Source organism: Pimephales promelas, chromosome 15 (assembly GCF_988280905.1).
Source record: "Pimephales promelas chromosome 15, fPimPro1.hap1.1, whole genome shotgun sequence".
Taxonomy (NCBI): domain Eukaryota; kingdom Metazoa; phylum Chordata; class Actinopteri; order Cypriniformes; family Leuciscidae; genus Pimephales; species Pimephales promelas.
The window spans coordinates 31,508,048-31,527,834 of record NC_142783.1 but is presented as its reverse complement, the minus strand read 5'-3'; the positions used below and the strand labels follow the sequence as shown (position 1 = coordinate 31,527,834).

At 39.1% G+C, this 19,787-nt stretch overlaps 1 protein-coding gene across 5 annotated transcripts in view; it reads left to right on the top strand.

Moving 5' to 3' along the window:
• ktn1 (kinectin 1) overlaps positions 1–19,787 on the top strand; it is a 35,382-nt gene that overhangs the window by 2,736 nt on the left and 12,859 nt on the right. For 2 of the 5 annotated variants that reach the window (XM_039666701.2, XM_039666679.2), the window contains exons 1-24: positions 239–409; positions 8,217–8,851; positions 10,199–10,378; positions 10,775–10,927; positions 11,268–11,398; positions 11,518–11,631; positions 12,058–12,180; positions 12,343–12,455; positions 12,601–12,745; positions 14,642–14,726; positions 14,810–15,018; positions 15,114–15,182; positions 15,271–15,308; positions 15,650–15,740; positions 15,836–15,904; positions 15,989–16,017; positions 16,573–16,663; positions 16,827–16,895; positions 17,003–17,040; positions 17,136–17,226; positions 17,315–17,427; positions 18,037–18,106; positions 18,238–18,278; positions 18,376–18,466. In XM_039666701.2, coding sequence (XP_039522635.1) covers positions 8,218–8,851; positions 10,199–10,378; positions 10,775–10,927; positions 11,268–11,398; positions 11,518–11,631; positions 12,058–12,180; positions 12,343–12,455; positions 12,601–12,745; positions 14,642–14,726; positions 14,810–15,018; positions 15,114–15,182; positions 15,271–15,308; positions 15,650–15,740; positions 15,836–15,904; positions 15,989–16,017; positions 16,573–16,663; positions 16,827–16,895; positions 17,003–17,040; positions 17,136–17,226; positions 17,315–17,427; positions 18,037–18,106; positions 18,238–18,278; positions 18,376–18,466 — 2,787 coding nt within the window. In that variant the 5' untranslated portion in view covers positions 239–409; position 8,217. Of the gene's footprint in view, positions 1–238; positions 410–8,216; positions 8,852–10,198; positions 10,379–10,774; positions 10,928–11,267; positions 11,399–11,517; positions 11,632–12,057; positions 12,181–12,342; positions 12,456–12,600; positions 12,746–14,641; positions 14,727–14,809; positions 15,019–15,113; positions 15,183–15,270; positions 15,309–15,649; positions 15,741–15,835; positions 15,905–15,988; positions 16,018–16,572; positions 16,664–16,826; positions 16,896–17,002; positions 17,041–17,135; positions 17,227–17,314; positions 17,428–18,036; positions 18,107–18,237; positions 18,279–18,375; positions 18,467–19,787 lie in introns of those variants that run through there. The other 3 variants (XM_039666685.2, XM_039666693.2, XM_089120536.1) reach the window with 3 other exon arrangements.

Below are 19,787 nucleotides of genomic sequence, written 5' to 3'. Positions count from 1 at the left end.
GATGGATTCATCATTGTAGGATAAAAAAAAAACATGCAAATTTTAGATTTTCTTTATTTAAATGAGACTTTTCTGACTATTATTGTATGTCAAGCTTTACAGGGTTAAAATAAAATTTATAAACAAATAAAGTTCATTAGCTGTGCTGTTCTGACCGAGCGAGCCCAACCCATTCCCTAACAGCAAGAACTGCTCTTCTCGCGAGATTTCCGTAACCCCCGGTGTCTCTGGCAGAGTTCCGTCTTCTTCCCTCACTGTGCGTTTCATTCCACACTGACCTGACCCTGCCAAAGCGAAACCAGCAGACGTGCCACCTACAACCGGGCCACAGCCGCAGTCCACAGCGCTTCCCCTTCAGGAACGCATTTACATCCCGACAATAACAATAACCGCGAGGACACCACCGCAGGTACGTGAAGCAGCGGCTTTATACACAGATAGTGAAGTGAAGCGCGAGTGAATGGAGCAGATCACACGGGGCCTAGCGCACTTCTCGCTCCGTAGATCCTTCATGCCATGCCGAAGGAGCACAGACACCCTTACACGGGACAAGGGTGTGGATGTAAACCGTGAAGACCTGAGATACTAGCTGTCGGTCGACCGTACATATGTACTTCGCATGGGGGTTTAAATCTGCTGAACAAGCTGATGATGTCCAATCAATCCTCGGCACGCCTCTCTCTATACAGCTAAGCTAAGCTAGTGATACTAATCAGTGCGATAGAGCTGAAGATATGTTCTCATTTCCCTGCTGTTTTTTCACATTACATGCTTGCCTGGACAGTCTCATGCTTCTGCTGTTGATTATTTGGTCAGTCATATGAGGTGTCAGTCAGTTGCTTATTAAACGTCACGACCAACTTTAAATCTTTACTGCCGTGAAGTAATTTAAGCGTGGGACTTTGCTCATTGCCCCCACTTTATGTTGTCTTATCGTAGAAATTACAATGGAAATAATATATTGGTTTGAACTTATCACGCTTATCGCTGCCATTAGAGCCTGGTTTGATTTAAGTAGCCCTTCAGGGCTGCACTCTTCCCTTGATGAAGCTAACGGAAAGGATTATCTGTCAGTAGTAGATGGGTGGCTTTAAATAGTCGCCATAAGTGAGCGCATGCGCACTGACCTGTCTTCTAAGAAAACGAAGGGAGCAGTCGTTAAAATACCACATGAAATCAAAATTTTATTTTGGTTTCTTTTTAATCCATATCTTTTATTCATAGTATTTATAATAGTTATACTATTTAGCATGTTTAAAATATACAGTAATTTCTAATGAAAAAAAAAAAACGAAAAAAGAAACCTAAAATATCTCTGACTCATTTACAGAGCAACTTTCATTTTCCAGGAAGTGAAAACCCCATTCATTTTCTCCATAGGGGAATTGACTTTGATTCTTGAATGATAACGCAATTGATTGGATCATTGTCATTAGTTATTGGTCTATGCCATGTGAGTGACAGGTTGTCCCGCCCTCCTGCCAGTAAACGCATCATCAGAGAAGAGATGAGCTGCAAGAGGGGAGGGGTGTTATTTTCATTAAAGATAACTAGGGGATATGGATTAAAAAATAATGATGTGCATCGATGAATCATTTATAATAGATACGGCGATGTTTCATAAAAAAAAAGTATTGTCCATTTTGATTTCATGGTGACTTTAAAGACAGACCTACTCTGTTAATTTATGTTATATCTTTCTGTTGAAGCAACTAGTCCTAATTATTTTAATTTATTTTTTAAATCATGTTTAACAGTGGAATTCCTGGACATACATTAGTGATTATTCTGCTAAAAAGCACTGCAAATAGCTTAATAAACCTATGTTATTATTCTACTTAAATATATTTTAGGGATGCACGATATATCGGCCACCATATCGGTATGTTAATATTTAATATTGTTATCGGCTGATATATTAAAGCCAATAAATAATGGAATATTTCATTTAATGCTGGTATTCGCCATGATGGTTTTGAATCACTTGAAATATAATTGGAAATTATAATCATTAAAAAAAGGAAAATACAATTAAATTCAACTTGTGAAAGTGAATGATTAAAAGTCTGTCATATAGGCTACATAAAATTATAATGAGAAAATAATTATAATTGTGTGCTTGAGACATGGATTTAATGGTGAGACTTTTGTTTTTGTAATCAGGCTCTCAAAAATTATATAAAGCTGCCAATATGTTAGTTATCAGAAAAATTGGAAAGAAATCCAAGTCCAGGCACTCAGGGTTACAAAAGTGAAAAAGGCCTTTATTTAACAATTGTTAAATAAAGGCCTTTTTCACTTTTGTAACCCTGAGTGCCTGGACTTGGATTTCTTTCCAATTTTTATGAACTTTCAGCCCTTCCAAGAGCACCAGAGGATACAAGGGACACCAGCAGCGCTCCAGCTTCCTTTTGTTTATGTTAGTTATCAGCTTTCAAATAAATATATTCATAATAATCAGTTATCGTATCGGCTACAATGTTCATATCGGTGCATCCCTAAAGTATATACATTATATATATATATATAATGTCAATGCCATAGATATTGTTTTCTATATACATAACATATTTAATAGTTTTATATATATTTATCCATCATTTTATTTTGATTGTCGTTTGCAATTCTTCATTAAAGCCATTCAGGTTTGTCAGGTTGTGAATTGCTTTGTTGCCTCAGATCAAAGTTTTTATGTTGTGATTCACCTCGTAACTTGATTGGTTTGATTCAAGGATATAACTCTGCAACAGACTTCCTCTTTATCCCAATGTGAAAACAGTACTTTTCGAACCAAGGCTTCTGAAAAAGTGGGCAACAGTATTGCACTCAGGGGTGTGTACACGTCTGTCCTATCAGATGCTCTTGAGAATGAGAATGCCCCTCCCACTATTACAACTACACAAGTATCTAATCATGGTCCTTCGTTGTGATGTTATCAAAATGTATGATTTATGATGTTACTAAAACAAAAAAGATATGTCCCAAACTTCCTTTTTGCATCAAATGTCATTACAGTAAAGAAAATAGTGTTCTTGGAGGAGCATTTTGTAGATCTGTTAGAGAGCTTTGTTTATATTGGTGTGGAGCCGCTCTTTTCATGCCATGTTGCCTTTGCAGCAATATATGTAAGCTTAGTTTCCTCTCTTCGTTTGAATCATTGTTCTAAGTAGTCTATGTATTTAAATAAACAAAGAGAGGAGCTTATGTAATAAGACTAGTAAGATGACTTCATTTTAACTTCCGCTGCCTCCTGACTTTCAAACAAAGGGGTTTCTTTTTCTTACATGGGTCTGAGAGACTGTTTGATTGGTTTAAATTGTTCAGAACAAATAATAGTAAAACTGGATTTGTGGCCGACCTATGTACATTTTTTGATGGCCAATGCAGATGCCGATATCTTGGAGAGCTGATGGCTGACATCACAATATTGAACTTGAAGATAGCAAAAACATACTTGGCATTTACTGCAATTAAATTTGATTTGTTACATCATAAGAAGCCTTGGTTCGAAAAGTACTTTCCACATTGGGATAAAGAGGAAGTCTGTTGCAGAGTTATATCCTTGAACCAAACTAATCAAGTTACGAGGTGAATCACAACATAAAAACTTTGATCTGAGGCAACAAAGCATTTCACAACCTGACAAACCCGAATTAGAAAAAAATAATTTAAAAATGAATTCTATTAAAAGTTGAACTTGATAAAACAAGTTATACTTTAGATGGCAACTACTTGTTTCTGTTTCTATAAAATTAACGCTATAATACTTTTTCATTAAGAGAGACCTTCACCTCGTGAAGTGGGAAAATGCTGCCATTCATATCATATCAGCCGATTCTGATAATTAATAAATATGGCCAATATCATTTATATATATATATATATATATATATGTAGCTTTTAGGGCTGTGAAACGATTAATCGTGATTTATCACATCCAAAATAAAAGTTTGTGTTTGCATAATATGTGTGTGTGTAGTGTGTGTAATTATTTTGTATATATAAAGACACACGTATGTATGTTTATATTTAAGAAAAATGTGTTATTAATATATCAAATATTTTTGTATAAATATATATATAAAATATATACATGCAAATATTTCTTAAATATATATATGTGCATGTGTGTGTATTTATATATACAAAATAATTATACACACATACAGTATTATGTAAACACAAACTTTTACGCGAAGCATAAAGCAGCGTGATACACGGTCAAGTAGAGATGTAGCAGCGTGCATATATTTAAGCTTTGTCTGTGAAACCGGGGGACAATGTTGACCAGATACAAGGCCACACAGGTCCCGTGTGCTGCGTAACACGACAGTCTCACGCAGATCTGCCGAAAGTCCTCATCCTGTGGCCGCATTCAGACGCACCGCTTCTCAGTTTTGTTTTGGCTTTCCTCTCTGCAGGACAAAGAAAAGCACACGCAGTTCAGAGCAAGTGAGCGCACCACACCCATCTCCACTTTGTTCTCTGTGCACAGAGATGTGTGAAGCCAAAGAAATGTGTTTCCACTTACTTAACAAGGAATATGCAAGTAAGGGCAATGAGCAGAGTGTGCTTGCACCTCAACGGCTGCTTGTCCCGTCTTGCATGCTTCCAAAATTCCTTTCCTTCAATTGCCTTAGTCCATGCTTTCACGCAAGTGTTTTCTTTTTATTATCATATTTGATTATAGATTTTAAAATATAATTTATTCCTGCGATGCAAAGCTGGATTTTTTTTCACATTATTTAGAAATCATTTAAATATGATGATTTGTTAAACATCTTTTTTTTACATTTACATTTATTCATTTAGCTGACGCTTTTATCCAAAGCGACTTACAATTGCTATATATGTCAGAAGTCGCACGCCTCTGGAGCAACTAGGGGTTAAATTCTTGCTCAGGGACACATTGGTGTCTCACAGTGGATTCGAACCCGGGTTTCTCACACTAAAGGCATGTGTCTTATCCACTGTGCCATCACCACCCCTGATTTTTTTTAATTTTTTTTTTGTTAGTGTTGTTCTGCTTAATATTTTTGTGGAAGACCATGATACGTTTTTTCAGGATTATTTAACGTTCAAAAGAACAGCATTTATTTTGTAACATTACAAATGTCTTTATCAATTTTGAGAAATTTAATGTATTCTTGCTGAATAAAAGTATTCATAATTTAAAATAAAATGAAAATAAGTTACCCCAAACATGGTAAGATAACATGATAGTGCTGGTTTCAAATGTACATATATTGAAATGTGAAGAAATGCAATGCAAGTCGGGATATTTATAGTTTAATGGAGTATTACTGATTAATGTAGATTAGTCCCTTACATTAGTTCATTGAAGGAAAGGTAACTGCAGCCGCAGACGTTAGGCCCTTGTATGATAGTTGTGTCCCGAAGGATGCACAACACACTATGAACTCAACTGTGTAGTGTATGAATTTTGTTAATTTGTCATTCAACGTCAGAATCAAACATGAATCAAAAATAAAACATGAATTTAGAATATTTTACTATTAATAATTAAATTTATTATTATTTATGTCATTGTTTATGCAACTTTTTTCTCTCACAACTTAAGTTTTATCTTTGTTCTTTTTTTTTCTGAAATAAAAGCAATCTTCTGAAATCTGATTGTTGAACTAAACATGTAAAAAAAAGTTGTGTAATCGTCCAAGCAAGCAATATATTAAAATTGAAATTGTATATTAAGATACTTTGCCACTACACACCACGTGGTCCCATGTATTGATAGACCCAATAATCAATACACCAATTAATGCAAAAAGAATATATTTCTCAAGCCCATTATTTTATGCATCATTATCATTATGATGATGATAAATCAGAGAAATTCTGCAGAATACATTTTAAAATGTGTTCGATGCTGACAATAGCACAGTTTTTCCTGGTAGCTGAAAGTATAATCAAATTAGAAAAAGTATTTAATGTGCATGAACGGGACAGTGGAATTTAGTAAATGACAAGCATTCCAGTTCCACCCTAATTCTCTGTCTGCCTTGGGACAAATTGCTTGTTAAGAGTATGACATAGCCAACAAGAGACTATTTCCAAGAAATAAAGATGCATGTGAACTCTTTATTTATGTGCACTACTACGTAACGTTGTGAGATGTGAGTGGAAAATGGAGTGTGTTGGACTGATGGCCTCTTTAAGGACTCCTGGGAAATTGTAATAGAATGGTGCTCCTAAATGTATTCATAATGTAATCGGCTTATCCAGATTCCCAGCACAGTGGATCTCTTGGACACGCTGAACCGAACAGACTTTTGCTTTTGCTGTCAGACAGAGAGCAAAAGGCTGTTCCAGGACCTGGTGCTTCTTGTCGTTGTGTTTCTTCACTGTCCTGAAGGCAGAACTCAGTCATGCGTGTCATCCAGCACAACAGGCCACTGTTTCTGTTTGCTTCGGATTTTGTACGAAAGCACTCAACCAAATGTCCACTTTTATGGCTTCCATCAGGAGGCTGTCTTTCCCTTGTTGCCTAGTCGTAATTATACATCAGTCGAAAAATTGATTGAAGATAATTTTAAAGACACTTTACTACAATGAGCAATACATTTGTTACATAATTTATTAATGTTTGTTAATGATTTATTATTTTGGTGGATTGCATGTTCAGATATTCATACTAGAAAATATTCTGGGGGCCATAACACTTTTGTGAAAATGACCAATAATGTTGGTGCTGGCAAAAAAAAAAGAAGAAGAAAAAAACGGTGAGGAAAGAGTAAACTTTAAGATTAATAAATGCTTTAATGTTAGAAACCTTATTGTAAAGTGTTACCATATTTGCCTGTCAGACTTTAGATTTTAATACAGATATTATTTTAAAATACAGATTGTATTTTAAAAACCCTAAACTTATTTTATTTCAGCTAGTTTACAATGCAGAATTTCTCAGTTTCGTTTAGGTAATTTTCTAAAATCTAAAACGTAATATAAACTATACATAGGCCTTTACATTAAAAAATTTGACATTTAAAAACGATTGACATTCACCCTGAACAGATGTTTTTTCTGCACTGAGGCCTTAAATGGCTGAGCTTTGGACAGATTAGCATTGAGGGGGGCGTCAGTGCCGTTTTCAGATCTGAGACCACTCTGCGTCAGCGGACTGGAGTGACATTTTCCCGGCTGGATATTTTGGTTGCTTGCAAAGCCCCTCTGCACTTAAGTTTAGGATGTCAATCGAGTTAGCAAGGGTGTCTTGAATAACAAGCCTGGAGTCATGTGTTCAGCAAAGAAATACTATTCATTACATATATCGCTCAGTGATCATATTACTCCTATATAGTCTTGGTTCATGCTGAGAAAAAAGGACGTGAGTGAGCGAGTGTCACTTGCTAACAGGTACTTAACTCGGTGTCAATAAGTAAACTCAGATTGCTGGCCTCAGCACACACTAATTGGCTCATACCACTGTGAGAGGGTGGAGGTGGAACAAGCCGGAGATATGGAGGAGGTGTGCTTTTTACAGGAGGCGTTTCAATGAATTCTGTTGGTTGGCCCTGTTAGAACATCTTATGCAATTTGCTGAATAAGTGTGCCATGATTTCATTTTTTCTCTCCTAAGGAAGGTGTGCTGAATTTGCTATGCCTGAGGCATTCTGTTATGAACCGCCTTTAAACGGCAACTAGTGAAACAAATGGCTGTGGTAGCGGCATAGTCTGATAGATAATTGATGATTCATATCTTTTCTCATGTTGAGATTGATTCAATTCAGGGGTTATCTGATGTGGTATACATGTCGTTTTGTTGTATATAATTAGGCCCTTCTCTTTATATCCAGATATTTGGGTCAAAACACCTCAAAGGGATACTCCACCCAAAAATGAAAATTCTGTCATCATTTAAAGGGGTGATGAACTGAGAAATCAAATTTTCCTTGAGCTTTTGACAACTAAGTGGTCGTCATATTATAAGAATATCCTGTAAGTTTCAAAACTGAAAACGTCCTTGTTTTGAAAAGCTTTTATTGACACCAGCCTCAGCAAACGACTCGTTTTTCAAAGTGGGGAACTATGACGTCAAAGAGGATAAAACACCACCTCTGCAAAAGATGAACTGAGTTAGGCATGCCTGACATAAACAGTGTTGATTCCTTGTAGATTGCATTATTCAGTTGTTTGTTTGGCCATGTTGTCATCCAACATTAGTGCTGACCTTGTCTTTCTGCTCTGTGTTCTTTAAGAATGGCGCTGGACATGGTTGACTCGCAGTACCTTCTCATCCTGGCACCGTCGCTGGTAATCGCTCTCATGTTCCTCTTTTTCTGGCTCTTCATGAAAGAGACTTCCTACGATGAGGTTCTGGCCCGCCAGAAAAAAGACCTTAAACTGCCTCCCGCCAAGCCCGAGGCTCGTAAGAAGAACGAGAAAAAGAAGAACAAGAAGAAGGAGACTGGCGGAAGTGGAGTGGGCGGAGGAGGTGGAGGCGGCGAGTCGGAGGAAGACCTGAGGGATTTCGATCCATCTGATGCCACTAGCCCTGCCTCAAATGATGAGGACTCTGAGGCGGTACCCATGAGTCCACCTGTTGCTGCGCCTGTCCTGGCAGAACCTCCGTCCGGGATAAGAGAGAGGAAGAAGAAAGAGAAGAAGCCTAAAGCCTCTCCAACTCCTGCCCCAACGGTTGTACCGCTTTCCCGTACAACCCCATCTACTCCTCCTGCCTCAGAAGAACCGGAAGTCAATGGTTCAAAACCTTCAGTCCGTAAAGAGCAAGCCATCCCGCTGACCAAGCAGTCCAGCCCACCTCAGGCCACGCCCCCTGTCCCAGCTGAGACTACCGGCAAAAAGAAAGCCAAGAAGCAGAAGAGTGAGTCTGGTGAGTGGCCTACCTACAAATGTGAATGTGTGTCGAGCAAAGGCCATGTAAGTGGTCAGAGCAGTTTGTGATTTTTCTGTTACAGTAGAAGAGGAATATCTGGTTTTCACGTCTTCTTGTGCTTGAACAACCTAAAATCGCTCGACCATTTAAACTGGCAAGACTTAAAAACACATGCGACACCAATTGACCTATGGATAAGCAACGCCCTCAAACACGATGAGCCAATCACAGCGCACAGCTAACCCCATGTCCCACTTCCACGTCCATTGAAATGCATTGCAGTTAGTCTGTTTTGATTTGTTTTTCTTGTCATTTTAAGTTTAAAATGGTCAAACGGTGTGCATGGGGTACATGCAACTCCGACACTAGGTTCCCGAGAGGCTGGGCGACGGTGTGTATTTTTTACCCTTTCCCAAGCCACATCTCAACTGAGATACGTGTCTGTTCTGGAATAAGTTATGTGGTAGACCACAACGCCAACTAAACGTGGATAAGTCAAGTCAACAACGTATTTGAACGTTATCTTTAAAATCTCTAACGTAACGTTAGGCTAACGTTAGACTAACATTAGAAAACGTTAACGTTAGCTTTTAGCTGCGTTGTACATCATGTCACTTAGCTTCATTAACGTATCTGTAAATATCCGAGATAACAAATGTTAACAATGTTGTGCTGAATAATTTTTGTAAATACTGTAGCACCAAACGGTGATGGCAACGATATGCGGTTTATCACGTTTACTCTGTGATCTGTACATTTTCGCCTCATTGACCTTCTCAACAATAAAATTATTAAATATAACCCTCCAATGCATAGGTAATGCCCTTTAGGTGACTTCAAGATGATATATAATTTTCCTGCCTCCAAAAATCACTAATCGCCTCCTGTGAAACGTCTCCTACTGTGACCGCTGCCATAGCGCCTGTCCCCGAATGTTGACTATGTGTCCGAGTGAGTGGAGGGGGCGTGGCTTAGCCATAGGTCAATTGGTTCAGTGACATTTCCGTCAACTGTCCCAAATGTATTTCACCAATAGCTGTGGACTCAACAAGTCCAACTCAAGTCAGAGTAAAATGCATTAGAGTCCATCAAAAGTTGTCCCAACTCTACACAATATAGACACTGACACCTGAAAAACATATAATCAGGGAAGCGCTAATTTAACATCTGTGATCTTTGCCAATGATTTCCAAATTTTGGACAAATTTTGGCTAAATATTTTAACTTAAAAGATGTTGCATGATAACACATGGCAATTTCGGCATGGGCGAGTCGCACAAAATCATTTTGCAAGTTCTTTTCTTATGTTCCTCTATGAAGATAACTAGCTGTCTTTTCACACAGAAGAGCATCCACCTGAGGTCAAGCTCGATCTGTCTCCTCGTGTGGTGAAGGAGGAGCCTGTGATCATGGAGGTAAAGGTTCAGGACGGAGCCGCCCCTGTTACTACAGCAGCGCCACCTACTGCCTCCAGCGGCAGTGGCCGTCGAAAGAAGAAGCAGAAGGTTGAACCCGTTGTCACAGGTGGGAAGACACCAAAATAAGACAAACTAGAGAGAATAAAATTTGCAGTTGAGTCAGCTCTGAGAAAAGACTTCCTTGATAAACATAAAATCATACTGACACCAGTGTAAACTTAATAGCCAATGGTGATTCTGTTACTTTTGAGTGTGTGGACTGGAGGGATTGTCAAGCTCCAAAGCAGCAAGAAAGCACCATGAAAGTGGTTATAAGCTTTCGTAAATCATTTGTGCATATTTATGGCAAATAGACTTTTATTTTTGCTTTAATCTGTTCATCATATGGAAAAGAGCCGCATGACCGTTCTTTTAAACTTCTCCATAGATGAAAGATGAAACAGTTTTAATAAGTTTGCATAACTTATTCCTTAAGTGACTCCTGTGGTCATATTTGTTTCAGTGGATGAGGTACATGTCCAGTCCTCTGCCCCAGTCGCTCAGACTGACTCCGCTGCCCCAATAAACCACCAGAGCAACCAAAACAACGAGACACCGCCTCCTGCTCCCGCGCCCACCAAACACGGCAAGAAACAGAAGAGTGAAACCAACAAAGGTACTTGGCATCTTTTAATGCATCTTTTACAGTAGCACATGTGTATGGGTGTAATATGTGGGGATTATAGTCGGATCTTAACTATTTAAAACAATTTTATTGATACTTAAGTAAGTTCATAATCAGCGTTTCGCCCACATTCTTCACCATCTTGCAATATTTGTTCCACTGAGCCTCGTACAAAGCATAATGGAATGGGCTTCTCCATGAAAGATGCATGCAACCTTCTTGACTTGTATTAGATGGCAGCATAAAACATTGCCTACGGAGGGTTTTAAAATGAATTTCCTGAATATCTGCGGTGTGAACCGGTGGCTGATGTGTGTCTGTTTTTGTGCAGAGAACTCTGAGGTGAAGCTGAAGGAGCTGCTGGCTGGTCTGAGTGGGCTGGTGCTGTCAGATACTGATGTTGTTAGTCTCGTCTCGCTGCTCAGAGACAAGAGTCCCAATGCTTTGGACAACTGGTACAAGGTTAGAGGATGAGGTTCACTTTTAGTGTTTTTTTGCCGTCATGCATTAGTGAAATATGTTCAGGAGTGGAAGTTTGAGTAGTCAAATTTCTGAGGATTTGTCTGGTTGTGTTTTCTCAGTCCGCAGCTAAGTTTGAGCCTTCGGCCCAGCAGCTCGCGGAGAAGGATCGTCTTCTGAGCACGCTACAGGAGGAGGCGTCCATTGCCAAGGGCAAAGTCAAACAGTTAAGCCAGGTTAGTCATTAATGTCTCTTGTGTTTCCTGATGTGAGTATCAGGCTTCCTGGTTTGGATATATGTGGCACTTTTCATGAACAGGGTTCAAATGAATTTCCCACTTAAAAGAAAAAATTTGTTCTTCAGATATATCAAAGAAAGAATCACATTACTCTGTTATTAGAACATTGATTTACATTCATTGATTGGTTATTCTTTGATTACAAGTTTATTACTAGAAAATAACCACATCACACAAATCAAGGTTGTAAATATTAAATTAACAGCAATTATAACCTATAATAATGAACATTTTCTGAGTTTTTTTTTTTTTTTTTTTACTTTTGTAAAGTGCCACATAATTGCGGCGTAAGCACACCATAAATATAACTGTGCCAGCTTTGTTTTGATGAGCATGGTAGTCATTTATGGAGTGGGATTTCAGGAACTGCAGGCTGAGAAGCAGAAGACAGGTCGTGTGGAGTCTGTGCTGCATGAACATCGTGTTGCCAGAGATAAAGACATCATGCAGGCTAAAGCTCAGAGCTACCAGGAGATGCAGATTAAGGTAATCAATCTCGTTGGCCGATAAGACTGTCATGCAGAGGGCAAATTGCAGATTAGTGCAATTTGATCTGACCGTACGCGTCATGAAGGAGCAAAAGGAGGTGTGCGTGATTTGGTACGCTTAGTGAGAACGTCCAATGACAGGTGAACTTTATCTGTGCAGTTCCAACAGGTCCGAGAACAGCTGGAGAGTCAGATCGCTCGGCTGCAGCAGGAGAACGGCATCCTGAGAGATGCTGTGGAGAGATGCTCCACCACCAACCAGATGGAGACCAAGTGAGTTATTTTTATTTGCATTTTCCAGCTTTTTTGCTGAAATGTGCTGCACAAACTGCTAAAGGGTTAATTTACCCCAAAATAAAAATTGTCTTCCAAACCTGTTAGACTTTTGTTCATCTTTTGTTTTTTTATATATTTTCAGGCAGTCATCAGAGCTGAATAAACTGCGTTCGGAATACAACGGCCTGATGAAAGAGCTAGCGGAGACCAAAAACAAGCTGCAGCAGGAAGAGTTGCAGCGGAAGGGTCTAGAAGTCAACTACAAACAGAATGCTTCTCAGCTGGAGGTGCCGATCACATCACACCCACAATGCCATTGCACAATACACATCTTTGAACTGAATCCCATTATTATTACAACACCAAACAAGGCATTTACAAAATCAGTTCGCCATGTTTTATGATGTGTGAAATGCAATATAGCTAATTACAATGTATTATTTAGAAGTGTGACTTAAAACATTCATGATCAGGTGTGCTAATAAAAGTCGGGTCGACTTGACTTCGTTCGGTTCAGTCGGGTCGACTTGACTCCGTTCGGTTCAGTCGGGTCGACTTGACTCCGTTCGGTTCAGTCGGGTCGACTTGACTCCGTTCGGTTCAGTCGGGTCGACTTGACCCCGTTCGGTTCAGTCGGGTCGACTTGACTTCGTTCGGTTCAGTCGGGTCGACTTGACTCCGTTCGGTTCAGTCGGGTCGACTTGACTCCGTTCGGTTCAGTCGGGTCGACTTGACTCCGTTCGGTTCAGTCGGGTCGACTTGACTCCGTTCGGTTCAGTCGGGTCGACTTGACTCCGTTCGGTTCAGTCGGGTCGACTTGACTCCGTTCGGTTCAGTCGGGTCGACTTGACTCCGTTCGGTTCAGTCGGGTCGACTTGACTCCGTTCGGTTCAGTCGGGTCGACTTGACTCCGTTCGGTTCAGTCGGGTCGACTTGACTCCGTTCGGTTCAGTCGGGTCGACTTGACTCCGTTCGGTTCAGTCGGGTCGACTTGACCCCGTTCGGTTCAGTCGGGTCAGTCGGGTCGACTTGACTCCGTTTGGTTCAGTCGGGTCGACTTGACTCCGTTCGGTTCAGTCGGGTCGACTTGACTACGTTTGGTTCAGTCGGGTCGACTTGACTCCGTTCGGTTCAGTCGGGTCGACTTGACTACGTTCGGTTCAGTCGGGTCGACTTGACTACGTTCGGTTCAGTCGGGTCGACTTGACTCCGTTCGGTTCAGTCGGGTCGACTTGACTACGTTTGGTTCAGTCGGGTCGACTTGACCCCGTTCGGTTCAGTCGGGTCGACTTGACCTCGTTCGGTTCAGTCGGGTCGACTTGACCTCGTTCGGTTCAGTCGGGTCGACTTGACTCCGTTTGGTTCAGTCGGGTCGACTTGACTCCGTTCGGTTCAGTCGGGTCGACTTGACTACGTTTGGTTCAGTCGGGTCGACTTGACCTCGTTCGGTTCAGTCAGGTCGACTTGACTCCGTTCGGTTCAGTCAGGTCGACTTGACTCCGTTCGGTTCAGTCAGGTCGACTTGACTCCGTTCGGTTCAGTCAGGTCGACTTGACTCCGTTCGGTTCAGTCAGGTCGACTTGACTCCGTTCGGTTCAGTCAGGTCGACTTGACTCCGTTCAGTTCAGTCGGGTCGACATGACTTAATTAAATAAATCTCACACAATTATATAGTAAATATCAACTAAGTGAGTCATTGAAACAAAATTATTGTGATTTTTAAACGGCTGTTTTAACCAACTTTTTGTTTATTTTGCCACGACAGAACAACAACAAGAGTTACATAAGCCTGAACAAATGACAATTGACAGATCTGATTTATTATTTGTTTAAATATTTACTCAATTAAGTACCTTTTTTATTTTTATGGTTTTACTTGTTGATGAAATTAATTGATTTAGTCAAACAAGCCATACTTTTCCTGTACTAAAGACAGAGAGAGGAATCACAAAGAGGGTGTGTTTGATTATTGCCTCTGCTCGCTTTATGGCTTGTGATTTATATTTACTTTTTCAAACATTAATTTTAATTTTCCATACACTGCTACTTGTTACAGAAAAAGCTACTCTTGACAACATCTGCGCTTCTGTTTAACGTCTGAAAAATGTAGCATCTGTTTAAGTGTTCCTACATTCAGTTAGCTAACCCCCAGCACTAAGCTCTTGTGAATCTTTTTTTTGCAGGATGCGAAGCGTAGTTGGGACGATCTCCAGAACTATTTACACAACGTGAGTGCAGAGAGAGAAAAGCTCCAGGTCGCTAAACAAGGTAGAAATTACACGTGCACCACCTTAAAGACCTCAAATGATCCGCACTAGCCACTCAACACGTTTCTCCTGTGTCCATCTCAGAGCTGCAGAATAAGCTGATGGCTGTGGAGAGCGAGATGACCACTAAAAGCAAGGAGATCCAGAATCTCCACAGCAGCTTGAAAGACTCGCTCTTCTTCAAGGAGCAAGAGCAGCAGAAGGTCATGCAGCTGGAGCAGAAGGTCAGGCAACTGCTGGAGGCAGCGAAGCACTCCATGCAACCTGACGACCAGCTACAGGAACAGGTCCAGGTACGTCTTACAAGACACCGTACACCTCAAACGCAACAGAAGCACGTCTGCATGGTGTATCGCTGCTGATCAACACACAATATTGTTGTTTCCAGGATCTTCTTAATGAAAACAAAACGATGAAAGTTCAGATTGATAATCTTCAGTCTCAGCTCAATGCTCAGGTATGTGTGTGGACTAGTGGATGAGAGTGAAACTGTCTCTGCTTGTTGGTGGACATTAATGTTTGAGTCGTTTCGTTTTTTCTTTTAGGCTACGACAGCATCACATTTCGATGAGCTTCAAAAACTGTAAGTGATCGCCTCAAAGCTTACTTGTTTTTTTAGTTTCGCATAGAGGCCTGTTTCATGGAAGCAGTTCATGTATATTTTGCCACCGATTTTAACAAGTTGGGTTGCATAGCAGAAACACAGTTTTTTTTCATTGAACATTGAGCATTGAACCCACAGCTTATGAGACCGTACAGTATTTGATGTTTATTACACAGCTATGGGGAGTGGTATTAGGACCAATTAGATGCCAAAACTTATTACTTGCTGCTTTATCACACCTCACATGGTTGGGACACTGTTTAAGGTGGTCAGCTGTCTTAAACCTCAGTATACATTATCCTGCATGTGTCTCTCATTAGGCTGGCTGAAAAAGAGCTGCAGAGAAAGAGCCTAGAAGATTCTCTCAATGCTGAGAGGAGCAGCGGCGCCAGCAGGGAGACCAACATGCAGGCAAGTGTCACCAGCATTGTTTTAGCTCACACCGGTTTAACTGAAGTTTGATTTCCGCTGTGTAATAAACCTGTGGCTCTCTCTGCTCTCTGCAGGCCATGCACAATGAGAATCTGACATTGAAGGCTGAGCTCCAGAATCTGCAGGCACAGATTTCTGAGCAGGTTGGACTTCAATTGCTTTTCTTTTCACGAATCCACTTTTACATGCAAACTTTAACGCACATGTCATATCTTCTCTTTCCCCAGGTTGTGTCTGTGGATCAGCTTCAGCAGGGGTGAGTGCATTGATAAGCAGATGGTTATTAACAGTATATAGTGCACACTAGTGCTGTATTTAAAATACAATTCTGGCCAATACCAGTCCAGTTATTTTCACGCTATGGCCAAATTAAAAATTAACATCAGTAATTGATTTTTGGGAAACAATAGTTTTATAAATTACCCATGTTTGATGGCCATCTGTATCAACAATTACATTTATTTTCTGTCATTTCATTTATTTTCTTTGCTATTGTTTGTATGATTACTTTGTGTTATTTCAAGGTTATCTAAACTAAAAGACATAAAGTAGAATGCAATATGAAAATTAGCATATGAAAATCCACATCATGGATTTTGTTTTTATAGACACACTTGTGAAATGAAATGGAGATTCATAATGAAAGTATAATTCAGAGCTGAAATAAGTTTATTTAGCATTTCTAAGTAACACGAGCGCACAACTTTGAGTGGAGATTGGACTAAAATTTAAGCATTAATCAAGTATATAAGTGGCTACACATTGTTTATTAAAGATTATTAATAAATGTTTGTCTTATATGTGTCCTTAGCCTTCAGCACCGAGATGAGAAGATTAGAACGGTGGAGACTTTACTGGAGTCCAGTCTCATTCAGGTGGCCAATAAGGAAGAGGAACTAAAGGTGAACAAGACATATATATATATATATAATTATTATTATTAATTTTTTTTTTTAAATAAGCTAAATCACTGTAAATTCTCATTTATCTGCTGTTAAATTATCAATTTAAATTTGTTGTATTGAATGTACCTTTTTAATGGTTTTTTTTTTTGTGTTTTTACAGGCGGTCATTAGTGAGTATGAAGGTTTGAAACGGCAACTGGAGGCAGTACAGAAACAGTCCACAGAACAGGTAGCGAGCCACACAAAGACATTGTATGTGGAAGAAAGAGTCGTTCTGTGTTAAATGCCTGCCAAAGCTGCCCACTCAATTTCTTCCCGTTTCATACATTTTTCCAGACATTGTCAGAAAAGGCTCTAGAAGAGCTACAGCAAAAGTAAGTTACATAGTCACAACTAGAGATTATTAAGTGATTCATCAACACTCAACTATTTCCTGAGTGATAAAATGTCAACTTTCTGTTTCTATCAGGATTCAAGAGAAGGATGAAAAAATTAGTTCAGTTGAGGGAAGTTTACAGTCAGCAATGGACAAAGAATCAGAGAGAAAGAAGGCAATAGAAGTAAGTCTGTTCATCTAGAAGCTTCATTGTTGCAGTCTGTGCTCATCTATTTGTATGATGGATAAAAGACATGCAAATTTGTCCACAGGATCTACAACAGCAGGTCGAGACTCTAAACACTGAACTTGGTGAGCTGAAGAGCAGAGAAACTCAGGAGTCAAACTCAGACTTGAGCGCCAAACTGCAGGAGCTTCATGCTCAGTATGTGTCTCTCCTCTCATGTGTGTTATATATCTATATACATTTGTGTGTATATATGTGTGCATGCATGCATGCATAAACGTTTAATAAATGCATTTCATAAGATGCCATTTTAGTGATTTTAAATTTCTATTAAAATATCGAATCAAGAAAAAATCAAACGTAAAGCAGTTTCTGAAATGTAGTAGATTTCATGGGGCCCAATATTTAAAGGTAGCTTATTCTGTTGTGTTTGCTTATAAACAAACAAGTTTACATTCATTCTCAAGATTTAAAAACATGTAGAATGTATTATCTTCCCTATTAATGGTATGAAATTACTTCCATGATACATTTCAATATCAAATGCCTATTGCCAATCCCTAGTAGAGACTTCCATTAGTTCAGTTCCATTAGTCGTTTGCTAATACGAAAAATACAGTTAAAACACTTGAGAATATACATTTTACAAAACTTTTTTGCTGAAATTGTGATGCCAATAATAGCCTATTATCTGAAACATGTTTTCTTCTTTTCCAAGAAAAATATTGGTGTTGAATTATTTAATATATTGTAATCACTGGATATAACCCTGACAGATCAACAATGCATACTTTATGTATATCATAGGTTAACGGCTAAGGATCAGGATGTTGAGAGACTGCAGAGAGAATTGGAGAAGGAAGTGCAACAGCAACAGGTGAGAATGATGGGAAATGCATAACACATGCCACAGAAACGACTATAACAACCTGTTCATGTAAAGTAACTTTGCTGACATTTTGATTTTAATTTTGCATTGATATATTCATGTCTTTTTTTCCCCCAAAGCAAACCGTTTCAGCATCTCCCAGCCAGGAATTATTAACAGCGTAAGTTGCATTCTTTTAGTTATGATATATGTTCTAGTATATTAAAAGCTCATCACAATGACATAATACACACATCCTGTTCTGTGTCTGTCCTCAGGCTGTCAGAGAAGGACAAGCGGCTCTCTGAACTTCAGGAAGAACTGCTTGAGTTGAGGGAATCGGTGGAGCTTCACCGCAAGAAGAACAACGTAAGTTGAATGAGGTTGTTTTTTTTTGCTGCGCAGCTCCAGTAGAAGAGCTTTAGCTTTTCTTATCTAATGCACATGCTATTGAGTATGTAAAACAGGTGACTTTTAATTTGAATGGCAGATCCTGTGCATCCCTGAACCTTGTTGGAACTGCGTTTGTGATCTGGAAAGTAAAATAGGTCCAGTTTCTGCATCAGAGATGTGCACTGTGTAAACTTAACCCCATAATAAATTAAAAATACTTTTGAAAATGTGTCAAATATTTAAAATATACATAATATTTGTTTATATTATTTAAAATGTAAACTAAAGTGTGGAGTATTTTCCAGAAGGTCATAATCAGTCAGAAACAGCGTTTTGTGAATGTCAAGTGCACAAAATACACATAAATATACACACAGATAGCACATCAATCCTAGCATTGCTAGGCATTGCAATCGATGTCTCAGCTCACCTGATTTTTGCAGTATTCCACCATCTGTCTTTTTTGGGCTTTTTTTTTTTTCAGTAAATGACTAAATGTTGGTCAGCGTTACAAGAAAATACAACTCATACACCGATGCAACTTTTTATTCTCCTATCTTTGTGTTTTTTACCCTGGAAAATACAGTACACTCACAAAAAATTTTAATGCCAGTGACCTAAAAAAAGATTTTACATAAGGGTGATCCTCCATCATAGAGGCAGCCATGTCACGCTGAATAATATTTACTTTATCTTGATACATTGTCAGACACTTTTTGTTGAAGAAAGAAATTGATCAGCTAATAGGCTATTCTGAAATCGGCAACTTTGGCTTTTGTGAAGCTACGTCCACACCAGTAGGTGTCAGTAAGTGACGTAGCATATCGGCCACGCAAACAAAATTACACACGAAATTCCACACCAAAGCTGATATCAGTATGAATGAAAAACATTGAGAATAATTGGGAAGTCAGTCCTTCTCAACCACAGGCCTTAGCAAACTTCAAAGGGGACTCTTAAAACAAAATAAGTATTAAAATAAGCTGAAACAACTGAACTCATCTTAACAACTTTTTTTCCCTTTGAAGAATCAGGGTTTACAATGTCTTGATATGAGGAAAAAGTTATGTAAATTGATAAGTCTCCATGGGCATTTTTATACATTTCATGAATAAATATTGTCCTACAGTAGTCGTGCATTGATCTAAAAATGGAAATAGAGTAAGAATCCGTATCCAGTAAATCATGACCAACTGGTAAAGTTGAGAACCACTGGTTTAGATGGTCTAGAAAGACTTGTGTACATCAGCTCAATACTTTGTTTAATTTTATTTAGATATTTATTATTTTGGATATG